This window comes from Betta splendens, chromosome 9, assembly GCF_900634795.4.
Source record: "Betta splendens chromosome 9, fBetSpl5.4, whole genome shotgun sequence".
NCBI lineage: Eukaryota > Metazoa > Chordata > Actinopteri > Anabantiformes > Osphronemidae > Betta > Betta splendens.
The window spans coordinates 23932129-23947509 of record NC_040889.2 but is presented as its reverse complement, the minus strand read 5'-3'; the positions used below and the strand labels follow the sequence as shown (position 1 = coordinate 23947509).

Below are 15381 nucleotides of genomic sequence, written 5' to 3'. Positions count from 1 at the left end.
TCCTGAGCGTTGGGGATACACCAGAGACCTGGGTTTGACAGGCTGCTGCTTACAGGCTGATGTACAGTGTTTAAACCCTGGACAAACAGTCCCCCGTCTGCACACTTTCACACGCAGAAGCAGTCCGTTGAGTTAGCACGTGCCACGGAGACGTCTGACCTCAGCGAGTCGCTAATCGCGGGGCATCCGGGCTGTTTAGACAGCCGTGATGAACGATCCTCCCTGCGAGACAGAGTGCAGGGAATGAAAACGTTTGAGAAGCGGTTTAAAGTGTGAAAAAGGGGGTCAGAGTGACCCGGAGCTGAGAGGAGCCCAGTCTGGGAAATAAATGGTCTGTGATAATGTCAGGATGAAGCGCTTATATTTAATGTGAACTTTAATGTTAAACTTGTAAAAGACAGAAAACTCTTTGAGTCCGTCACAGACACATGATGCATTTGAGTGAATTAACAAATTCTTAGTGCTTAGTGCTTTTCTCACATTTCTCATAAGCTATTTAGTATATATACATGTTAAATGATAAATATTGTATTGATTCACTCAAAGCACATACAAGTGTTCTGTGTTCACTATTGAAAGCTGAGAAATGTTACGATTGTAGCAGTATTAACCAACGTCCACTAGAGGGCGCCAAATTAAAAGGTTTGATGCCTTCTGATAGTTTGGATATGGACCTGCAGCAGCAACACACACACACACACACACACACACACACACACACACACACACACACACACTTTTTCCTAAATTTATAGCTTCATAGTTTGTTTGTTGGTGTCATGACGCCACCTTATCCACTACAGAGAATTTTCCAGGTGATGTGTTATCTTTGATTTGTGTTTCTGCATCTTACTCCATCTCACTCAAAGTCTGACTGTGTGTGTGTGTGTGTGTGTGTGTGTGTGTGTGTGTGTGTGTGTGTGTGTGTGTGTGTGTGTGTGTGTGTGTGTCACCTGTAGCTGAAATCAAATGTTGTTTACCTAAGTTGCCCCAGAGCTGGGACTTTCCTCACCTGAGGTGCTCTGCAATTTAGCATTGCCCAAATATTATGGCAGCTTTTAATTTAGCACTTTTAAAGTGTCACTAACCTCGGATTAGATTGCGAGCGGTGGTAAGTCAACATCAGGTCATCCACTGCGGAGAAGCACGGTGGGAGTGTTTCTTCTACATGAGGAGACTGATGGCTTTACCATCACTGGGATCATATTTTAGCACAAATATGAGGTGAGGGAGGCTTCGACATGTCTAACTCCTGGAGCAGATGAGAGTCACGCAGGACGGGGTCAGTGGAAAGTCATCTTCATATCAGCAAGCGACCGGCGCTTCTGTGGGTGGTCGGGGCTCCGGGGACGGGCTCCTGGTGCAGATGGTGTGATGGAGACGCAGAGAGCTGCAGCCTTTGAGGATGCTCCCTGCGTGACTCCTCTCGCCTCCCTGGACACCGCTCGCTTGTTGTTTCAGTAAACACAAGGGTCCAGACGTGGTCCAAGACAAGCACACAGCCGCTGCAGGCCACCCAGGAGCCGAGGTCGGGACCACGGACCTGCACACACACACACACACACACACACACACACACCTTATACATGCACTTCCAGGTCAAGGCAGGACTTTTAGATTGAAACTCATTAACTTTAATTACTTAAAATCAGTAAATGCATCCCAATGTCTCCTGCTGTGATGGGTGCTGACTGGATGCTGGTCTCTCCATGAAAACACTACATAAATGATTGCAAAGCTATAAAATCCCAGCAGCTAATTGCCTACACATTTTTGACTCCATATACCACTCCTTTAGTGGCTTCCCCTCCGAACACTTTCCACGTCTTGAATATGCTGTGGTTGGCAGTAGGACACACCAGCATAAACATCTGAATATTTACACTGCAGCTGAAATATTTCGGTGACATAATTACCACTGTTTCGCTGCCGAGCACACAGCGAGCTTCATTCTCGGAGTAATTATTCCTCACAGGAGCAGTAATACCCACCACTTCCCCGCTATCCTGGACGGAGGTCTTTGAAACCGGAGGAGATAATTCCACCCCTTCGATTTCAACCCGGGGACGAGCTCTCAGCAGAGGGAGAGCACAGGCAGCAGAGAGGCGGAGGCGGGTGTGTGTGTGTGTGGGGGGGGGTGGTTTGTGAGCAGTGACGGCGCCGACGGCCCAGTGCTCGCATGTGGCCAGGCTTTGCTTGTACAGCCTCACTTCAAGGACCAGGGCCCTGCAAACATAAACAGTGGAGGCTTCAGCCGGAGTGCGGAGGCAATCGCTTGCTCACCGGGACCTCTCTGCACTAAACAATGGGATCAAGTGACGCACGGGGCCCCTGGCAGCGCAACACACACTCGGCGAGGCCTTTCTTCCTCGCGCTCAGACCTGCGCTCTCTCAGTATTTAACCCAGGGGAAAACACGCGGCTTCCCACAGCTTTTGTTCTGACAGGCCGGGGAGGTTGCTCAAGCCGACACCGGGTCCGAGCGAGCGGCTCCCGTCATCCTCGAGGGCAGGGTCAGGGAGGACAAGTGCCTTTTGTGCACAAGCTGGAAGCGAGACGCTGTGTTTTCAAAAACAACGCAAGTCTGTCTAGAGTTTCATCACACAGGGATTGGGGCGCTGCATCACGGTGTGGAAAGAATAGGCTGGAGCTCGGCTTCGCAAAGCCACACACACACACACACACACACACACACACACACACACACACACACACACACACACACACACACACACACACACACACACACACACACACACACACACACACACACACACACACACACACACCGGCCTATTTCCGGCCGTGACGATGAGGAGGAAGCTAAACGAGGATTAGCCCCTCTTACACTGTGTGTTACTGTGTTAGAGACTCGGTTTGTATGAGCTGGAGTGTGTGAGTGCGTCTGTGTTATATCTCTTTTATGATGGGGCACAATAGGGAACGGAAGGGCCCGGGAGCCAGTGAATTAACCCAAATTACTGCTTACAGTCGCCTGGGTAACTGGATAGGAATGAGAGGCAAATGGTGTGTAATTTCCTAATGAACACGGGGAATTCTTCTTCTTCTTCACATTTAGAGACCTCCCCAGCCTGTTACCGTAACAACCGAGGGACTCTGCACCCCCCTTGCTGAGTCACTTAACTTTCATTTTTTCATTTGCCTCAGATTCAAGCTATTTGCCCCGTTTCGAAAACACGTTTGAGGCCGTCGGTCAAATCCACGTTTTTAATGCTACTAAAGCAAAGGACGCACTGATGGTGCATGCTCCTGCTTGAATCGGAAAAATAACATCACACCAACCGGGTCAATAAAGCACGAAACGATTCCCTCCCAGCACAACAACACTTAGAGAGCAACAGTTAATGAATGGGTAATGAGTGCCATCAATCTGCAGAGGGTGAGTATATTTTTTTTTAAAAATGCCCCCAGATGTTCCAAAAATACACATTTACATTTATTTATTCAGCGCCTTCCACAGAGAAAAGCTATAAAATTAAAAAAAAGACATGAAAGACATCTGACGATATACAGAAGCATCAGGCGAAGTAATGTGTGTGTGTTTGAGTTTGATTAAGGCCCAATAAACAGACATGTAGCACAGCTGAGGAAAGGGAACTAAATACACATCAGCTTGATCCTAAGCTGCAACATTTACATTTGCTGTATGGAAATTTGAGCCTGCAGGCCCAAGGGTCAAAAGGGTCAAACCTCTCCTGGCGTCTTACTAATCAAATCAAACTGGGCGTCACATTCTGACACACAGTCTGAACCAGTTCACAGACACCCAGCGTATGATGGCAGGAAAAACACCACCCGCTCCCACAACAGCAGAGCCCGATCGGCAGCTCTCTGTGGGGGTGAACGCGCTCGTGGCTGCTAATATGTCGCATTTTAGATCCTTGAAAGCTGCGGGAACCGTTAGCAGAGACGGATCTGGACGCCAGCGAGCCCCGTGTACTAAACTATGACTACGAGACAGATAGCGATCTGCAAAAAGAGAAAGAGCTTTTATTCTCTGTCTGTGATTAGAACAGGTGTGACAGATGTGTGGCCTCAGTATGTGTGTGTCTGGTCATGATCTACCACCCAGAAGGAGACACACACACACACGCACACACACACACACACACACTCTTGACTGGGCTGTGTGTGTATTGATAGCTATCAGCACTTTCTCATTTGGCGTCTGTTTACTTCAGTGCAACAGCTGAGGAGGTTAAACACAGCTGTGAGGTTCTGCAGCATAAATGGGGCTTGAATATTGCTTGAATATATATAATGCATAAGACTTTACGGCGTAAGCAACGAGTGATGCAGTGAAAATGCATTGAATGAAAAGACGGATGTGAACAGTACTTTTTGTTGCTCTAGTTGTGCAGCAGCCTCCACTCTGGGGATGCATGAGCCGCAACGAAATCAGGGAAACCACACATCTGCACAATATGCACAGTCTCAGAGGGAGTGGGAAACAGCAAGGGGCTGAGAATGACAGACATGGAACAACCATTAAGGAGTTCAGAGCGGTATCGGTATGAGGCCACCAACAGTTCTGGGGAGGTGGGCCGCTTTTCGCAAAACTGGCACTTAGCATTATATCAATTTAAACGCTGACGTTTGACTGCAAGTGTTGTACTGAAGTCTTGAATTATTAATATGCTTGTGTAGGTGAAAAAAAACAAAACACACAAAATCCATTTCCTCAGAGTGAGTAACATCCAGTTTAATGAAGATTTATCATTTTAGGCACTCACTAAAACTTTTTTCAACAACTCAGAGGAAAATGAACTGTAACAGGAACTGTAAATGTATAAAATGAGTTTTAAAAAGCAGTTTAAAATATTTGTTCTTAAATAAAAATAATCTTTAAAACTCTTTAAAGAAACTAAAGTGTCTCTTCTACTTTATTTCTTCCACAGGAACTTCTCGTTCGTCCTCCAGAGACTCTTTCCTTCCTCCTCTCTAGATGCTCTTCTAGCTGAAAAGTGAGTGTTGGTGCAGACTCTCTGCACTTCTGCTGGGTCTGTCAACCTGTTGATGCTCTCCTCGTTACCCTCATTCAGGATGTCCCAGAAGCCTTTGCGACTGTGCTTCAATGGCTGCACGGGCGGTTCAGCCTGGGACTTAGGTGTTATGCGTGCGTGCGCCCCCTTTGCTTTAGGCCTAAACAAATCATCAAGGATGGAGGTGTCTCCTATCAGATCGGTGAGGAGCGAGCGTTTACTGGAGGAGACAGGAGCTCGTTCGCCACAGGAAACGCTCGGACAATTTTCTGCCTGCCCTTGAAAAGATCCTCCAGTCTTGGAGGACGATTTCGGCCCCCGCTGCCTTCCCTGTGCTGCGGGTTTGGATAACGCCGCAGAGCTGCCATGGCTGAGGTCCGTAGAAGAAGGGGTATCTCTGTGCGAGCGGTTCAGGAAAACAGCAGCCTCCCCAGAACCCAGACCGCTGCTGCTGGCTCGATCCACGCCAAGACCACCACCAGCTCCGAAGGCTCCAGAACCTGAAACACTACCCCTCTCTGTCCTCCTATGTCCTCTGGCACTGCAGACAGTCTCCTCCTCATCCTCTGACACAGGGCTTGGAATATCACTCAGACATTCTAGAAAATTCCTCTTCCTTAGCTTTTTCTGGGATCCTGGACCACTGTTCTCCTGCACGTTTGACTTTCCCTGTGTTACAGTGTGTTGCTTGGTTTTTAGCTCCAGGCTGTGTTTAGGCCTTTTTGTGGCTCTTGGAACATGCTTTGCTTGGGTCCTGGTCTCTGCGTGAGATTTTGTGGCAGCTGATGTTGAGGGGGCAGCAGCTGCAGAGGACTCAGGTTGTGGGAAGCTGCTCGTGACTGTATCCGTCAGGTCCGGGTAGTCCAGCGATGTATAATACTGTCGCAGCAGGGCCAGTCTCTGGTCTGAGCCTCTCCTCTCAATCTCTGCCGCAAACTCATAAACGGAGGGGAATTTGAATTTTGCTGCCATGTCTTCCAGCTGCCGCCTACGCACACAGGACACGAAGACAGAGGTGTGTGCAGGAAACATTTGCTCATCTCTAATCTACACAACATTCACCCACATTCATGTGTGTCTGTGCATGTATGAGCCACAGTTCACATCCTCCGGCTTACACTCAGCTCTACAGCTCGAGGTGTTTTTACCCGTGTTAATTGTGGCCATTAAAACTGTGGTACAGCAGCCTTGTGGTGGTGGTATTAGCATTTGTGGCTTCCACTGGAAAAACAATAACTAAAAGTAATAGCAGTAAAACACTCAAATTTAAATCATTAAAGTCCAAGGTTAACTGGGGGGGTATAAATATAACCAGTGTGTACTTTCACTCCCTGGCGAGCAAAGACACAACCTTCTCCTTGAAGAGTGAGGCAGGAGTCACAGAGGTGTCTGTATGCCTCTATGTGAGCATGTGGACAGCGAGGGGGTGGGGGTGTGGGTAGGCGGGACAGAGGTGTGTATTTATGTGCCGTGTGTTTGCATGTGTGCATAAGCTTGTTAGGAAGCGTGCGAGTGTCTGTGTGGCTTTGGAAGTCCTCGGGCAATCGTTTTTGGTTAGTCTCCGAAGGGCTGTGGTCGGAGAGGTGAAACACTGAGCACAGTAGGACCTGAACATAACTGGGTAACCGTGGCATGTTGCTGGGAAGACGGTGGAAGGGAAAGCTCAGAGGTGGTCTCCCACTAAACGTGTGTGCATGCGCACACACAGACACAAAGCCCAGGGCCCTCCAGTCTGTATCTGTGGTGAGTATTGGCCCACTTCCCTACACTGCCAGGAATCCCCATCTCTTTTCCTTCCGTCTGCATTACTTCACCTTTGCAGGTCCCTATCCTTTCCTGACAAACTGTTTTCCCACTATATCACATCTCACACTTATGACTTATTGATTCGTTCCTGCTTTTCGCTTCATCTTAGCAGTTACCCTTCTCTTACACAGCCCTCTGTCATTACCTGCGTATAGCCTGGGGAGTCTCTCCGACGATGAAGGTGGTATGTCTGGTGTGGCGTACACTCGTGCTGGTGAAGGTGACTGGATGGCTCACACGTGGCTTCTCCAGCCCAACAGTGGAAGTGCAGGGCAAGCTGTCTGGTGGGCTTGATGACAGGCTCTGGTACAGACAGGGTAGAGCACAAGACTGAACCGTTTACAATGTGTTTAGTTTAGCCTTATTCTGTAAGCCTTTCTCGAAGAAAATAGGTCTAGATGAAACCTAATTAGTTTTTATCATCATTGGATTTCCTGTGAAGGGTCACACTATCATTCATATCTATGGGCAATGCAGCTATCAAGGGACTAAGCTAAATAGTTCATATTCACTAAATACCATCATAATTACATGCGTACGTGGTAAAACCGCTGGTGCAAAGTGATATAGACTTATATACAAGTACCTCCTGCATGTCTAGCAGCTGATTGGCTGGGAGTTGAGAGTACATCTTGCGCTCAAACACATCCCTTATTGCGGCTCTGCTGATGAGCTGCTCTGCTTTGCTTCCACCCACCACACGTTGGTTCGAGTGGGTGTAAACCACTTCTGTTACACCGCCTGTTAAGAGGAACACATATATTTCAACATGTGACTTATAATTATTATCAGTATACTAAAATATTACTTGAATCTGACCTAACACTGTGTCGATTGTTGCATCGGCTTCTTTGGATGCCAGGGAGGTCTGATTCTTCAGACTAGTAAATGACATAGCTCTGTGTTTTTTCATGCTGTGTGCTGTTGCTCGTTGCCCGTCTTTTGACACCGCAGCCCTGGATGTTTCTGTCTGAGGAGATGTGACGTGACACCCCGAAGACTTCCCTTTCTTATTAGGAATGTGTTCATCCTCTGAAGATGTGAATGTTTCTATGTCTCCTGTGTGCTTTGACCGGGCTTTGTGCTTCACACTCGCACTTTGCCTCCTTCTGCTGGTGCCAGGTCCTCCTCTTGCAGCGTTGTGTCTTCTACCATGTGAAGTTAATGGATCCTTCTTTGGTTGTGCACCTTCTTCTAGCTCAAAGTCCTCTGATTCATCAGAGTAACTATCACAGCGATGCATTGTGCGAAATGTGGTTTGGAGTCTGTTTTGCTTTTTCTCTGATGAGGTCTCTTCATCACTTTCTTTGTCTACTGTAGTTTTCTTTCTTGTCCAGTCATTCGATGCCTGTCTGATTATTACAGTCTCACTACTGTCTTTTATCAAAAAGGACTTTTTACATCTCCCCTCATGTTCCTTGCCTTCATCTTCTCTCTCAGAACCACTAGTGAAGTCCCAGGATTTTATTCCCAACTTCGGGGCACAACCTCCACTATTCTCCACTGTGGAACTCTTACAGATGCCAGATGAGGTAGGTTCACTCTTTTTCCCTTCATCCTTTGTGTCTGTGTCAGAAAGTCTTTCTGCGGCACCTGGACTGTCTTCATCCTCTGACGCTGCTGGATCTCCTTTGAACCTTTCGAGGAGCCTGGAAAATCCATGATGCAAGAGGCTCATTCGACTAGGTCCAGTGGCACTACTCCCGTTCCTCTTGCCATCGACTGCATTGGGGTTTGTGACCTCCCTCTTAAGCCCCTGCAACTCATCATCCTCTTCACTCCCACTACTGAAGTCCAGCAGTTCCCTGGGGATCTTTGATGCTTCTTTGTTCTCCTTGGCTTTTTCAACACTAGGTCCTGGATCATCCTTAGCTGAAGAGTCTCCACGTTCCTTAAATTAAAAAAAAAAGATGGATGTATAATGAACATACATGGATAATAAAATGTATGCAAACTGTGAATACCACATGTAAGAAAGATTTTACAGGCTTCATTTTTTAGTTTATGCCAACTTTCAGTGGACCATCCCATGTGAGATTTTGCTTTCAACATAAATCATAATAACATCAGTGTGAAATAAACCCTGCATTGTGAAGTAAACAGAAGGGTCATAACATTTCCTGTAGTTACGATTGGGATTTAGCTGGCTACAGAATTCAACAGTGCTTCAGTGCTAGCACGTGTGACTGTTTCATGCCTTTCTGTGCGTGTTCAGACACTTCAGTGTATTCTGTATGAATCTGAATGGCCTCAGTGGAACAGCAGTCCTGGTAAAAAGGACAGTGTGCTGCACATGGCAGCCTGCCTAGTAGTCAGGGGTATTCAGTGTGTCAGGGAATGCTGTAGCACAGCGGCAGACAGACTTCAGTGTGGTCTGTTCCTTCTATTAGAACAAGCAAATAATTATCTCCAGCTGGTTCACAAATAATGAGAGAGGCAGACATAAGGCACCTCATCCTTTTCAGTTTTACTAGACTGAGAATGAGACCATTCCTAAAGTAGTAATTCACCCAGACGCATTGCACTGCATATAAAGCAAATATTTTATAGTCATCCTATACAACAACACAACAAGTAATCCCATTTACACAATTTACACAAAGAAATTACTGTTTTTTTTAAATAGTACACCCTCTTTTTTCAAAATTTGAAGAAGCAATAACTAAAACAGCTGAGGCTAAAGTAAAAGACAATATTGTGGGATGGACGACTGACAGAAGGCCCCTAAATCAGGAATGAAAGGACTGAGTTGGCTGCCTGGGAAGGATGGGAAAAGATGAGTGCCCTACGTTCTGGGTCTCTGAGAATGGGGGAGTTACTCACGCTAACTCCTTTCCTCTCCTCCTCTTCGCCTGTGTGTGTGCTGGTCGTTATTACACCAGCCTCCACTTGTCCTTCACGCTACAAAGCAAGAAAGACATACTAATCAAAACTAATATTTTATGTAACAACATAAACTCAAAATCGTCACAGTCAGGAACAGTGTTGTTTTTATAGTTTTATTAGCCATTCATATCTGTTCGTGTCTGTTTAGCTGAGGTCTTGATATTCAAAGAAATAAAATTAAATGAGGTTCTGCGATGAGCACAGTGAAACACAGCAGCATGTTAGCCACCTAACCTCTAAAATGTGGCGGGTAAGGCATGTCTCCTGGGTCTGCAGCCTGAAAAGGTTTTTGATCCCAAACAACTCCCCTTTATGCACGCCATGCCCCTGCACTGCCTCGAAATACCGACGGGCGCTCTCCTTGCCAAGAACAGAGGACTGCAATTGCTAAAACACATTCAGGAGATGGAAATGCAGTTATGCAATTATTAACACCAATCACTGCAATTATACAAAATACATATGATATATCATGCTACAAATAATGATATAACTTGTTATATTTGTAGTTATTACGTTACGAACACATTCCTTTGATTAACAACTTTTAAACACTGAAACATATTATTTCTACAATTGATCCATCATGACAATTGTCAAATTGTATTTGGTACCTGTTTGTAAACTTGTCGAAGGTAAATTACTTCCTCCACGGTGCCCAATGATATCAGCCTGAGAACAGTTACATCCCTCCACTGGCCGATACGATATGCCCTAAAGACAGACACACGCAGACAGACAATACGGTTCAGTTACTACAAAGCAGTATGAAGAAGTAAGTCTCTGAACACCTGACCCATAACCTACTGGTACATACCTGTCAATAGCCTGGAGGTCATTTGCTGGATTCCAGGTGGGGTCAAACAGCACCACCACATTAGCTCCAACAAAGTTGAGCCCAAGACCTCCCGCCCTGATACAATAGGCACAAATAATTAAATTCAATAAATAAAATAAACTTGTGTAGATAAAACAATTGTTAAAACTTTGATGTATTAGTTTTAGTTCAGAAATGTTAACCAACATTGTTGAAACCAAGCAGAGGTTGATGTGAGTGGAGCAGTTGAATTGTCTGACAATCTGGACTCTCTCTTTGGATTTGGTGGTGCCATCCAACCTGCTGTAGTCCAGCCCCTCGGCCATGCAATAGTTCTCCAGCACATTCAACAGCTGACAAAAATTCAAAGCAAAACAACTGTACAACATAGTTGCATAAGAGACAAACTCGGATGTCAATAATCAGAATCGGCAAAGAATAATAATCCTTAAGTCTAATCAGCCTCACTTCTAAAATCCAGAGTCTTACTTAATTTGCCATTAGAAAGCCATATCTCCTCCTGCTATTAGGATTTACTATTCTTATTAGTGCTAAGTCATTTGAGGTAACAGCAGTATCATCTTCAATGCTGCTGTGATGATAATGTTAGGTGAATGAGAGAGAGAATAAAATACTTTTTGTCATTATATTTCTCTGCTGCTCTTCCAATTCTAATAATTTGTCTCAACACCCATACAAAATCATTAGCACAAAAAATATCAATATTCTGAGATATGCACACACGGTAACTGCACTTACCTTGGTTGAAAGAGAAAATAGTAGTATTTTATCCCTCCTTTGCAGATAATATTTGAGCAGCTTTTGCAAAACCTACAAGGAATACAAACACGGCATAACAACAGGATAACAAACTGTAGTCTAAGACTACTAAGCCCAAATGGTACCTTCATTTTTCCACTGTACATTGGGTCTGTCAAGGCCTCGAACGCTTCATCTTTGCATCTCTGCACAAAGTCTGGAAACCTTTGGAATACTTTCTGACAAATGGCCGTCACATATTTTACCTAGGTCAAAATAATTTGCTGTTTTAGTGAACCTGAAGCCCACAGCAAGTGGAAAATGTCAGTGTAGTGTGGCGTAGCGTTTTTCTACCTGCTTCTCGCTGGTTGCTGTGGTGGACTGAAGAAGTGCTGCGTGGTTGGCAACTTTCCTCAATATGGCCAGGTAACTGAAGTAAAGGGTCTTAATTTTAACACCTGCAGAGTTTGTCTGCAACATAAGAAACCAGTCCTTTGTTCAACTGCACATATTTGGATTCATTTGAGGGTTTTCCCTGCAATAATATACAGCAGCATACACCTTCACTGTAACTAAAATGAAGAGCCAGGGAACCACATGAACTCCTGAGATCAATTTCCACCCAAAACCTCACACTACAGACATGTTAGTAATGTAGGTGAACTCACTTTATAGCAGCAGCTTCTACGGGTGCGTCCACTTTGACAGTCACATTTCTCTGACGATCTCAGTAGTAATTTCACGTCTTCTGTGTCCAGCACCGCCTGATACACAGTCTGTTGAAAGTCAGTCAGAGAACAATAGACCACCTACGACAAATCACAACACTGTAAGACATTTTGGTTTCCAAACACAGCTGGCAAAATTGTGTGTGTTTGTTCTTTTTTTAACACTTACCCTGTCATCCTTCTTAGGGAGTTGTTCCTTGATGAGAGCTTTAGTCCTTCTGAGGAACCACTGAGAAATCTTCCTCGCCAGTGCTTTGACAGTCTTCCTCCCTGTAGCTAGGGCACGTTTGGTTGCACTGTGTCTTTGTCCCTGCTCAATCGGGTCTGTATACTTAGTCCTGAAATGTCCCAAGCTGCCAAGACAACCAGGTATGGCCCTAAATAAAATAAAATAAAGATATAGAAAAGGTGCAAAACTTTATGTAATTATGTAAATTCACACTGTAAATATCGAAATTCATGTGTATGTACTGAAGTGTCTTAGTGTCTTCCTACCAATCCATGACGCACCACAGCTCCTCAAGGTTATTCTGTAAGATGGTGCCTGTAAGGCCAATTCTGATCTGACAGACATATAAAAGATCACAATCAAAAATCCAAATACAATGCTAAGTATTATATATAGTATTCTCCCATTATGGAAGTATAAAACAAAATGCAGAGATTACACCTGGTAATGATATACAGAATAGGATGACACTCTATATAGTTAGTAGAGCGGTCATTTCGACTTGCTAACTACTTTACACTGCTAGTAATATTAAAGTAACCACCTGACCTTACATCTCATCTCCTTCATGGCCTGAGTGATCTGAGAGTTGGGGTTTTTTATCTTGTGAGCCTCATCAACAACCACAGCAGACCAGTCTATGCTGCACAAAAACAAAAGTATGTTTATGACACAGCCCTTAAATACCGTTCCAGAACAAATATATCAATTATGTGGTCGCTTAGGTTTTATTAAGCTTGGTTCTTACTTATTAAACTGATCCAGACAAAGGCGCAGAGTCTCATAGGTGGTGAGTGCAATCTCAATGCGTCCCTTCTTAATGCGTGCCAGCTCTTCCTCTTTCCTCAACCCATGGATCACAACACACTGGAAGTGACCCCACGTGTCCAACTCATCTTTCCAGTTGTAAAGGACTGAAAGCGGTGCCACAATAAGAAACACCTAAAACAGATTTAAAAAAAAAAACACCAAAAATTGTGCTGTTGACAAACAGGTCAATACGTAACAAGATGCTTTATGATTCAAAACAACTCACTACATACTTTGCTGGGTTTACTTTGACTGGATGGCATTTGACTCTGCAGAAACTGAGGCCTGTTCTTCTTTACGTCCTCCCATGTGCCTGTTTTGTGCAACACTGCAGCAAGGAAACCAATTACCTGGGTAAGATCAGATGCGGAAAGACCACGTAAAAAACAAAAGAAGAATTTTAACAGCTCTCAAACATGTTAAGCAGTGAATTTACTTTGTACCTGTACAGTTTTTCCGAGTCCCATGTCATCCCCGAGGATACAACCTTTGGAACAAGTGTAGCTGCTGTAAATGAACCGGATGCCTTCTCTCTGGTAATCTCTCAGGTACCTATTGATGGTGTATGGGACTCTGTCTCCGTTAATACCATCCAACTCTAGAGGAACAACAAGGCTGGGGTCTGTAACACTGTTAGGAAACACAGGTTTTTCCAGGGTAAACTCATTCAAGGCTGGTCTCAAAAGTTTGGAACACGGTATGGCCACCTCCTCCTCCTCTTTTTCTTCGTCTCCATCTTTGTCATGGTTTGTAAACGTTACCCATGCTGTGGTTTCATTATTGTGAAAGTTGGATTTCAGTCTCTGGATAACAGCTTCTCGCAGACTCCCATCCTTTCTTGTGGGAGCCAGACACCTGTCCCCTTCGTGCCACTGTGCTATAAAATATTTATATAGTAAGATAATATGTAATATATATTAGAATAATATATATTATCTATATTAATAGATAATATATATTATCTTACCATGCTTTGCACTAAAGTACATTAAAAGAAAAACACACCTCATTTGTCCAAAGTAAGTCACATGAATATTAGTGTAAATGTACAAATTAGTATTTAATCCGACAATGTACACGTTACTAGGAATTCATACCTACTTTTAAGTCTTTAAAAAACAGAAATGTAGCAAGATATGAACAAACAGCTTAAGGTCGCAAACCTTTTTCAGCTGCAGAAGCCAACGCCATCAGGAACTGCCGGTTTGCTCCTTTAGGGGAAGAGCCATTGTAGCATGTTAGCTAATCGAGTTAGCTGAGTGGGGGATAAAGTTCACAATAAATGAAAACGCAACGAATAAAATGGCCCAGACAACTGGGAGCCCACGTACATCACGCCATCCTCAACTATCCGCTAACATTTTAACTTCCTGTAAATGTTGGTTTATCTATCAAAAAGCCCCCGAACGCGACAGAAACAGCAGCTTCTGCAAGTAGCTGAATCTATTGATCTATTTTTACAACGACATCCACACTTTAGCGATATTTCACCTATTTAAAAAAACTAAAACGTCCCACTTTATGAACCGCGTATGATATACACTGACCCTTTAAAACATGTATGCGGTCAGAATTTCCTCCCCTTTATTATACATCACTAGAGAAGTGTATGGAAAGTGCTGTGCTGTACAGAATCTACCAAACGTAACCTCTTTTGCAATGTGCGTGTGTGTGTGTGTGTGTGTGTGTGTGTGTGTGTGTGTGTGTGTGTGTGTGTGTGTGTGTGTGTGCATATACGTACGTACATACATACATACATACAGCACTTGCCATACACTTTCCATACATTCCATATATATGAAAAATATTGTTAAATATAAATATATTATATTTAAAATATAAATTATTATAACATTTATAATAATATATAATATGATTGTGTATTATATTTATTATAATAAATACTATTTCCTTTTTTAAGTACCTAATATGCTATGCTTTGCTATAAATATTGGTTAAATTTGTGCATAAATTCAAGCCTAGGATAGGGACACTGTGTGATATATTCATGGCTTTTGAGGAACTGAGGGTTAATGGGTAAATAAAACTAAAAAAAAGACCTGGATTGTAGAAGCAGACAGAAGACAAAGCGATGTGTTTCCTCCGGGGTTGATATGAAGGTCATCAATAAGCCCACCCTCAGCGTGTCTGTTGCTGTAGTAAAACAGCCTTGTAAACACACACATCAACACGGCCTCAGTTCTCCATCCCTGATTTGACTTTCCCTAAACGCTGGCTGTGGTGCTCCACATGAGGCACAACTAGGCCTGCTTCTCGCTATGGTACGCTGCCATACAAAAATGGAACTTTGTGTTCCTGTTTTTGCAACACAGGGGATTAATAA

The 15381-nt window shown here is 44.1% G+C and overlaps 1 protein-coding gene across 7 annotated transcripts; it reads right to left on the bottom strand.

Moving 5' to 3' along the window:
* Positions 1-83: 83 nt before the first annotated feature.
* On the bottom strand, positions 84-14574 carry ercc6l2 (excision repair cross-complementation group 6-like 2). 7 transcript variants are annotated; one of them, XR_008695548.1, is made up of 21 exons: positions 14201-14574; positions 13481-13914; positions 13271-13387; positions 12976-13169; positions 12777-12870; positions 12494-12561; positions 12168-12375; positions 11939-12079; positions 11625-11741; positions 11417-11536; positions 11271-11342; positions 10719-10864; positions 10512-10607; positions 10309-10408; positions 9929-10081; positions 9632-9709; positions 7628-8699; positions 7395-7549; positions 6954-7111; positions 1089-1543; positions 84-222 (listed from the first exon to the last, which is right to left on the bottom strand). XR_008695548.1 is itself a non-coding variant. In XM_029163476.3 (21 exons), the coding sequence occupies exons 2-21, from the start codon at positions 14226-14228 to the stop codon at positions 4904-4906; spliced, it is 4638 nt and encodes a 1545-aa protein (XP_029019309.1). In that variant the 5' UTR covers positions 14229-14248; positions 14369-14560; the 3' UTR covers positions 4693-4903. The 7 variants fall into 7 exon arrangements, 6 of the variants coding, with proteins under 6 accessions (XP_029019309.1, XP_029019312.1, XP_040927966.1 ...); XM_029163476.3 differs by lacking the exons at positions 84-222; positions 1089-1543 and adding an exon at positions 4693-5990 and having other exon boundaries at positions 14201-14248; positions 14369-14560; XM_029163479.3 differs by lacking the exons at positions 84-222; positions 1089-1543 and adding an exon at positions 4693-5990 and having other exon boundaries at positions 13481-13667; positions 13799-13914; positions 14201-14559.
* Between the last annotated feature and the right edge of the window lie 807 nt (positions 14575-15381).

Coding starts and splice junctions, on each gene's coding strand:
- ercc6l2 (XM_055511316.1), bottom strand. CDS start 14,228: ATGGCGTTGGCTTCTGCAGCTGAAAAAG. Junction 13,388..13,480: donor GACTCGGAAAAACTGTACAG/GTACAAAGTAAA, acceptor GATCTTACCCAG/GTAATTGGTTTCCTTGCTGC. Junction 5,991..6,953: donor ACTCCCCAGGCTATACGCAG/GTAATGACAGAG, acceptor CTGTGTGCGTAG/GCGGCAGCTGGAAGACATGG.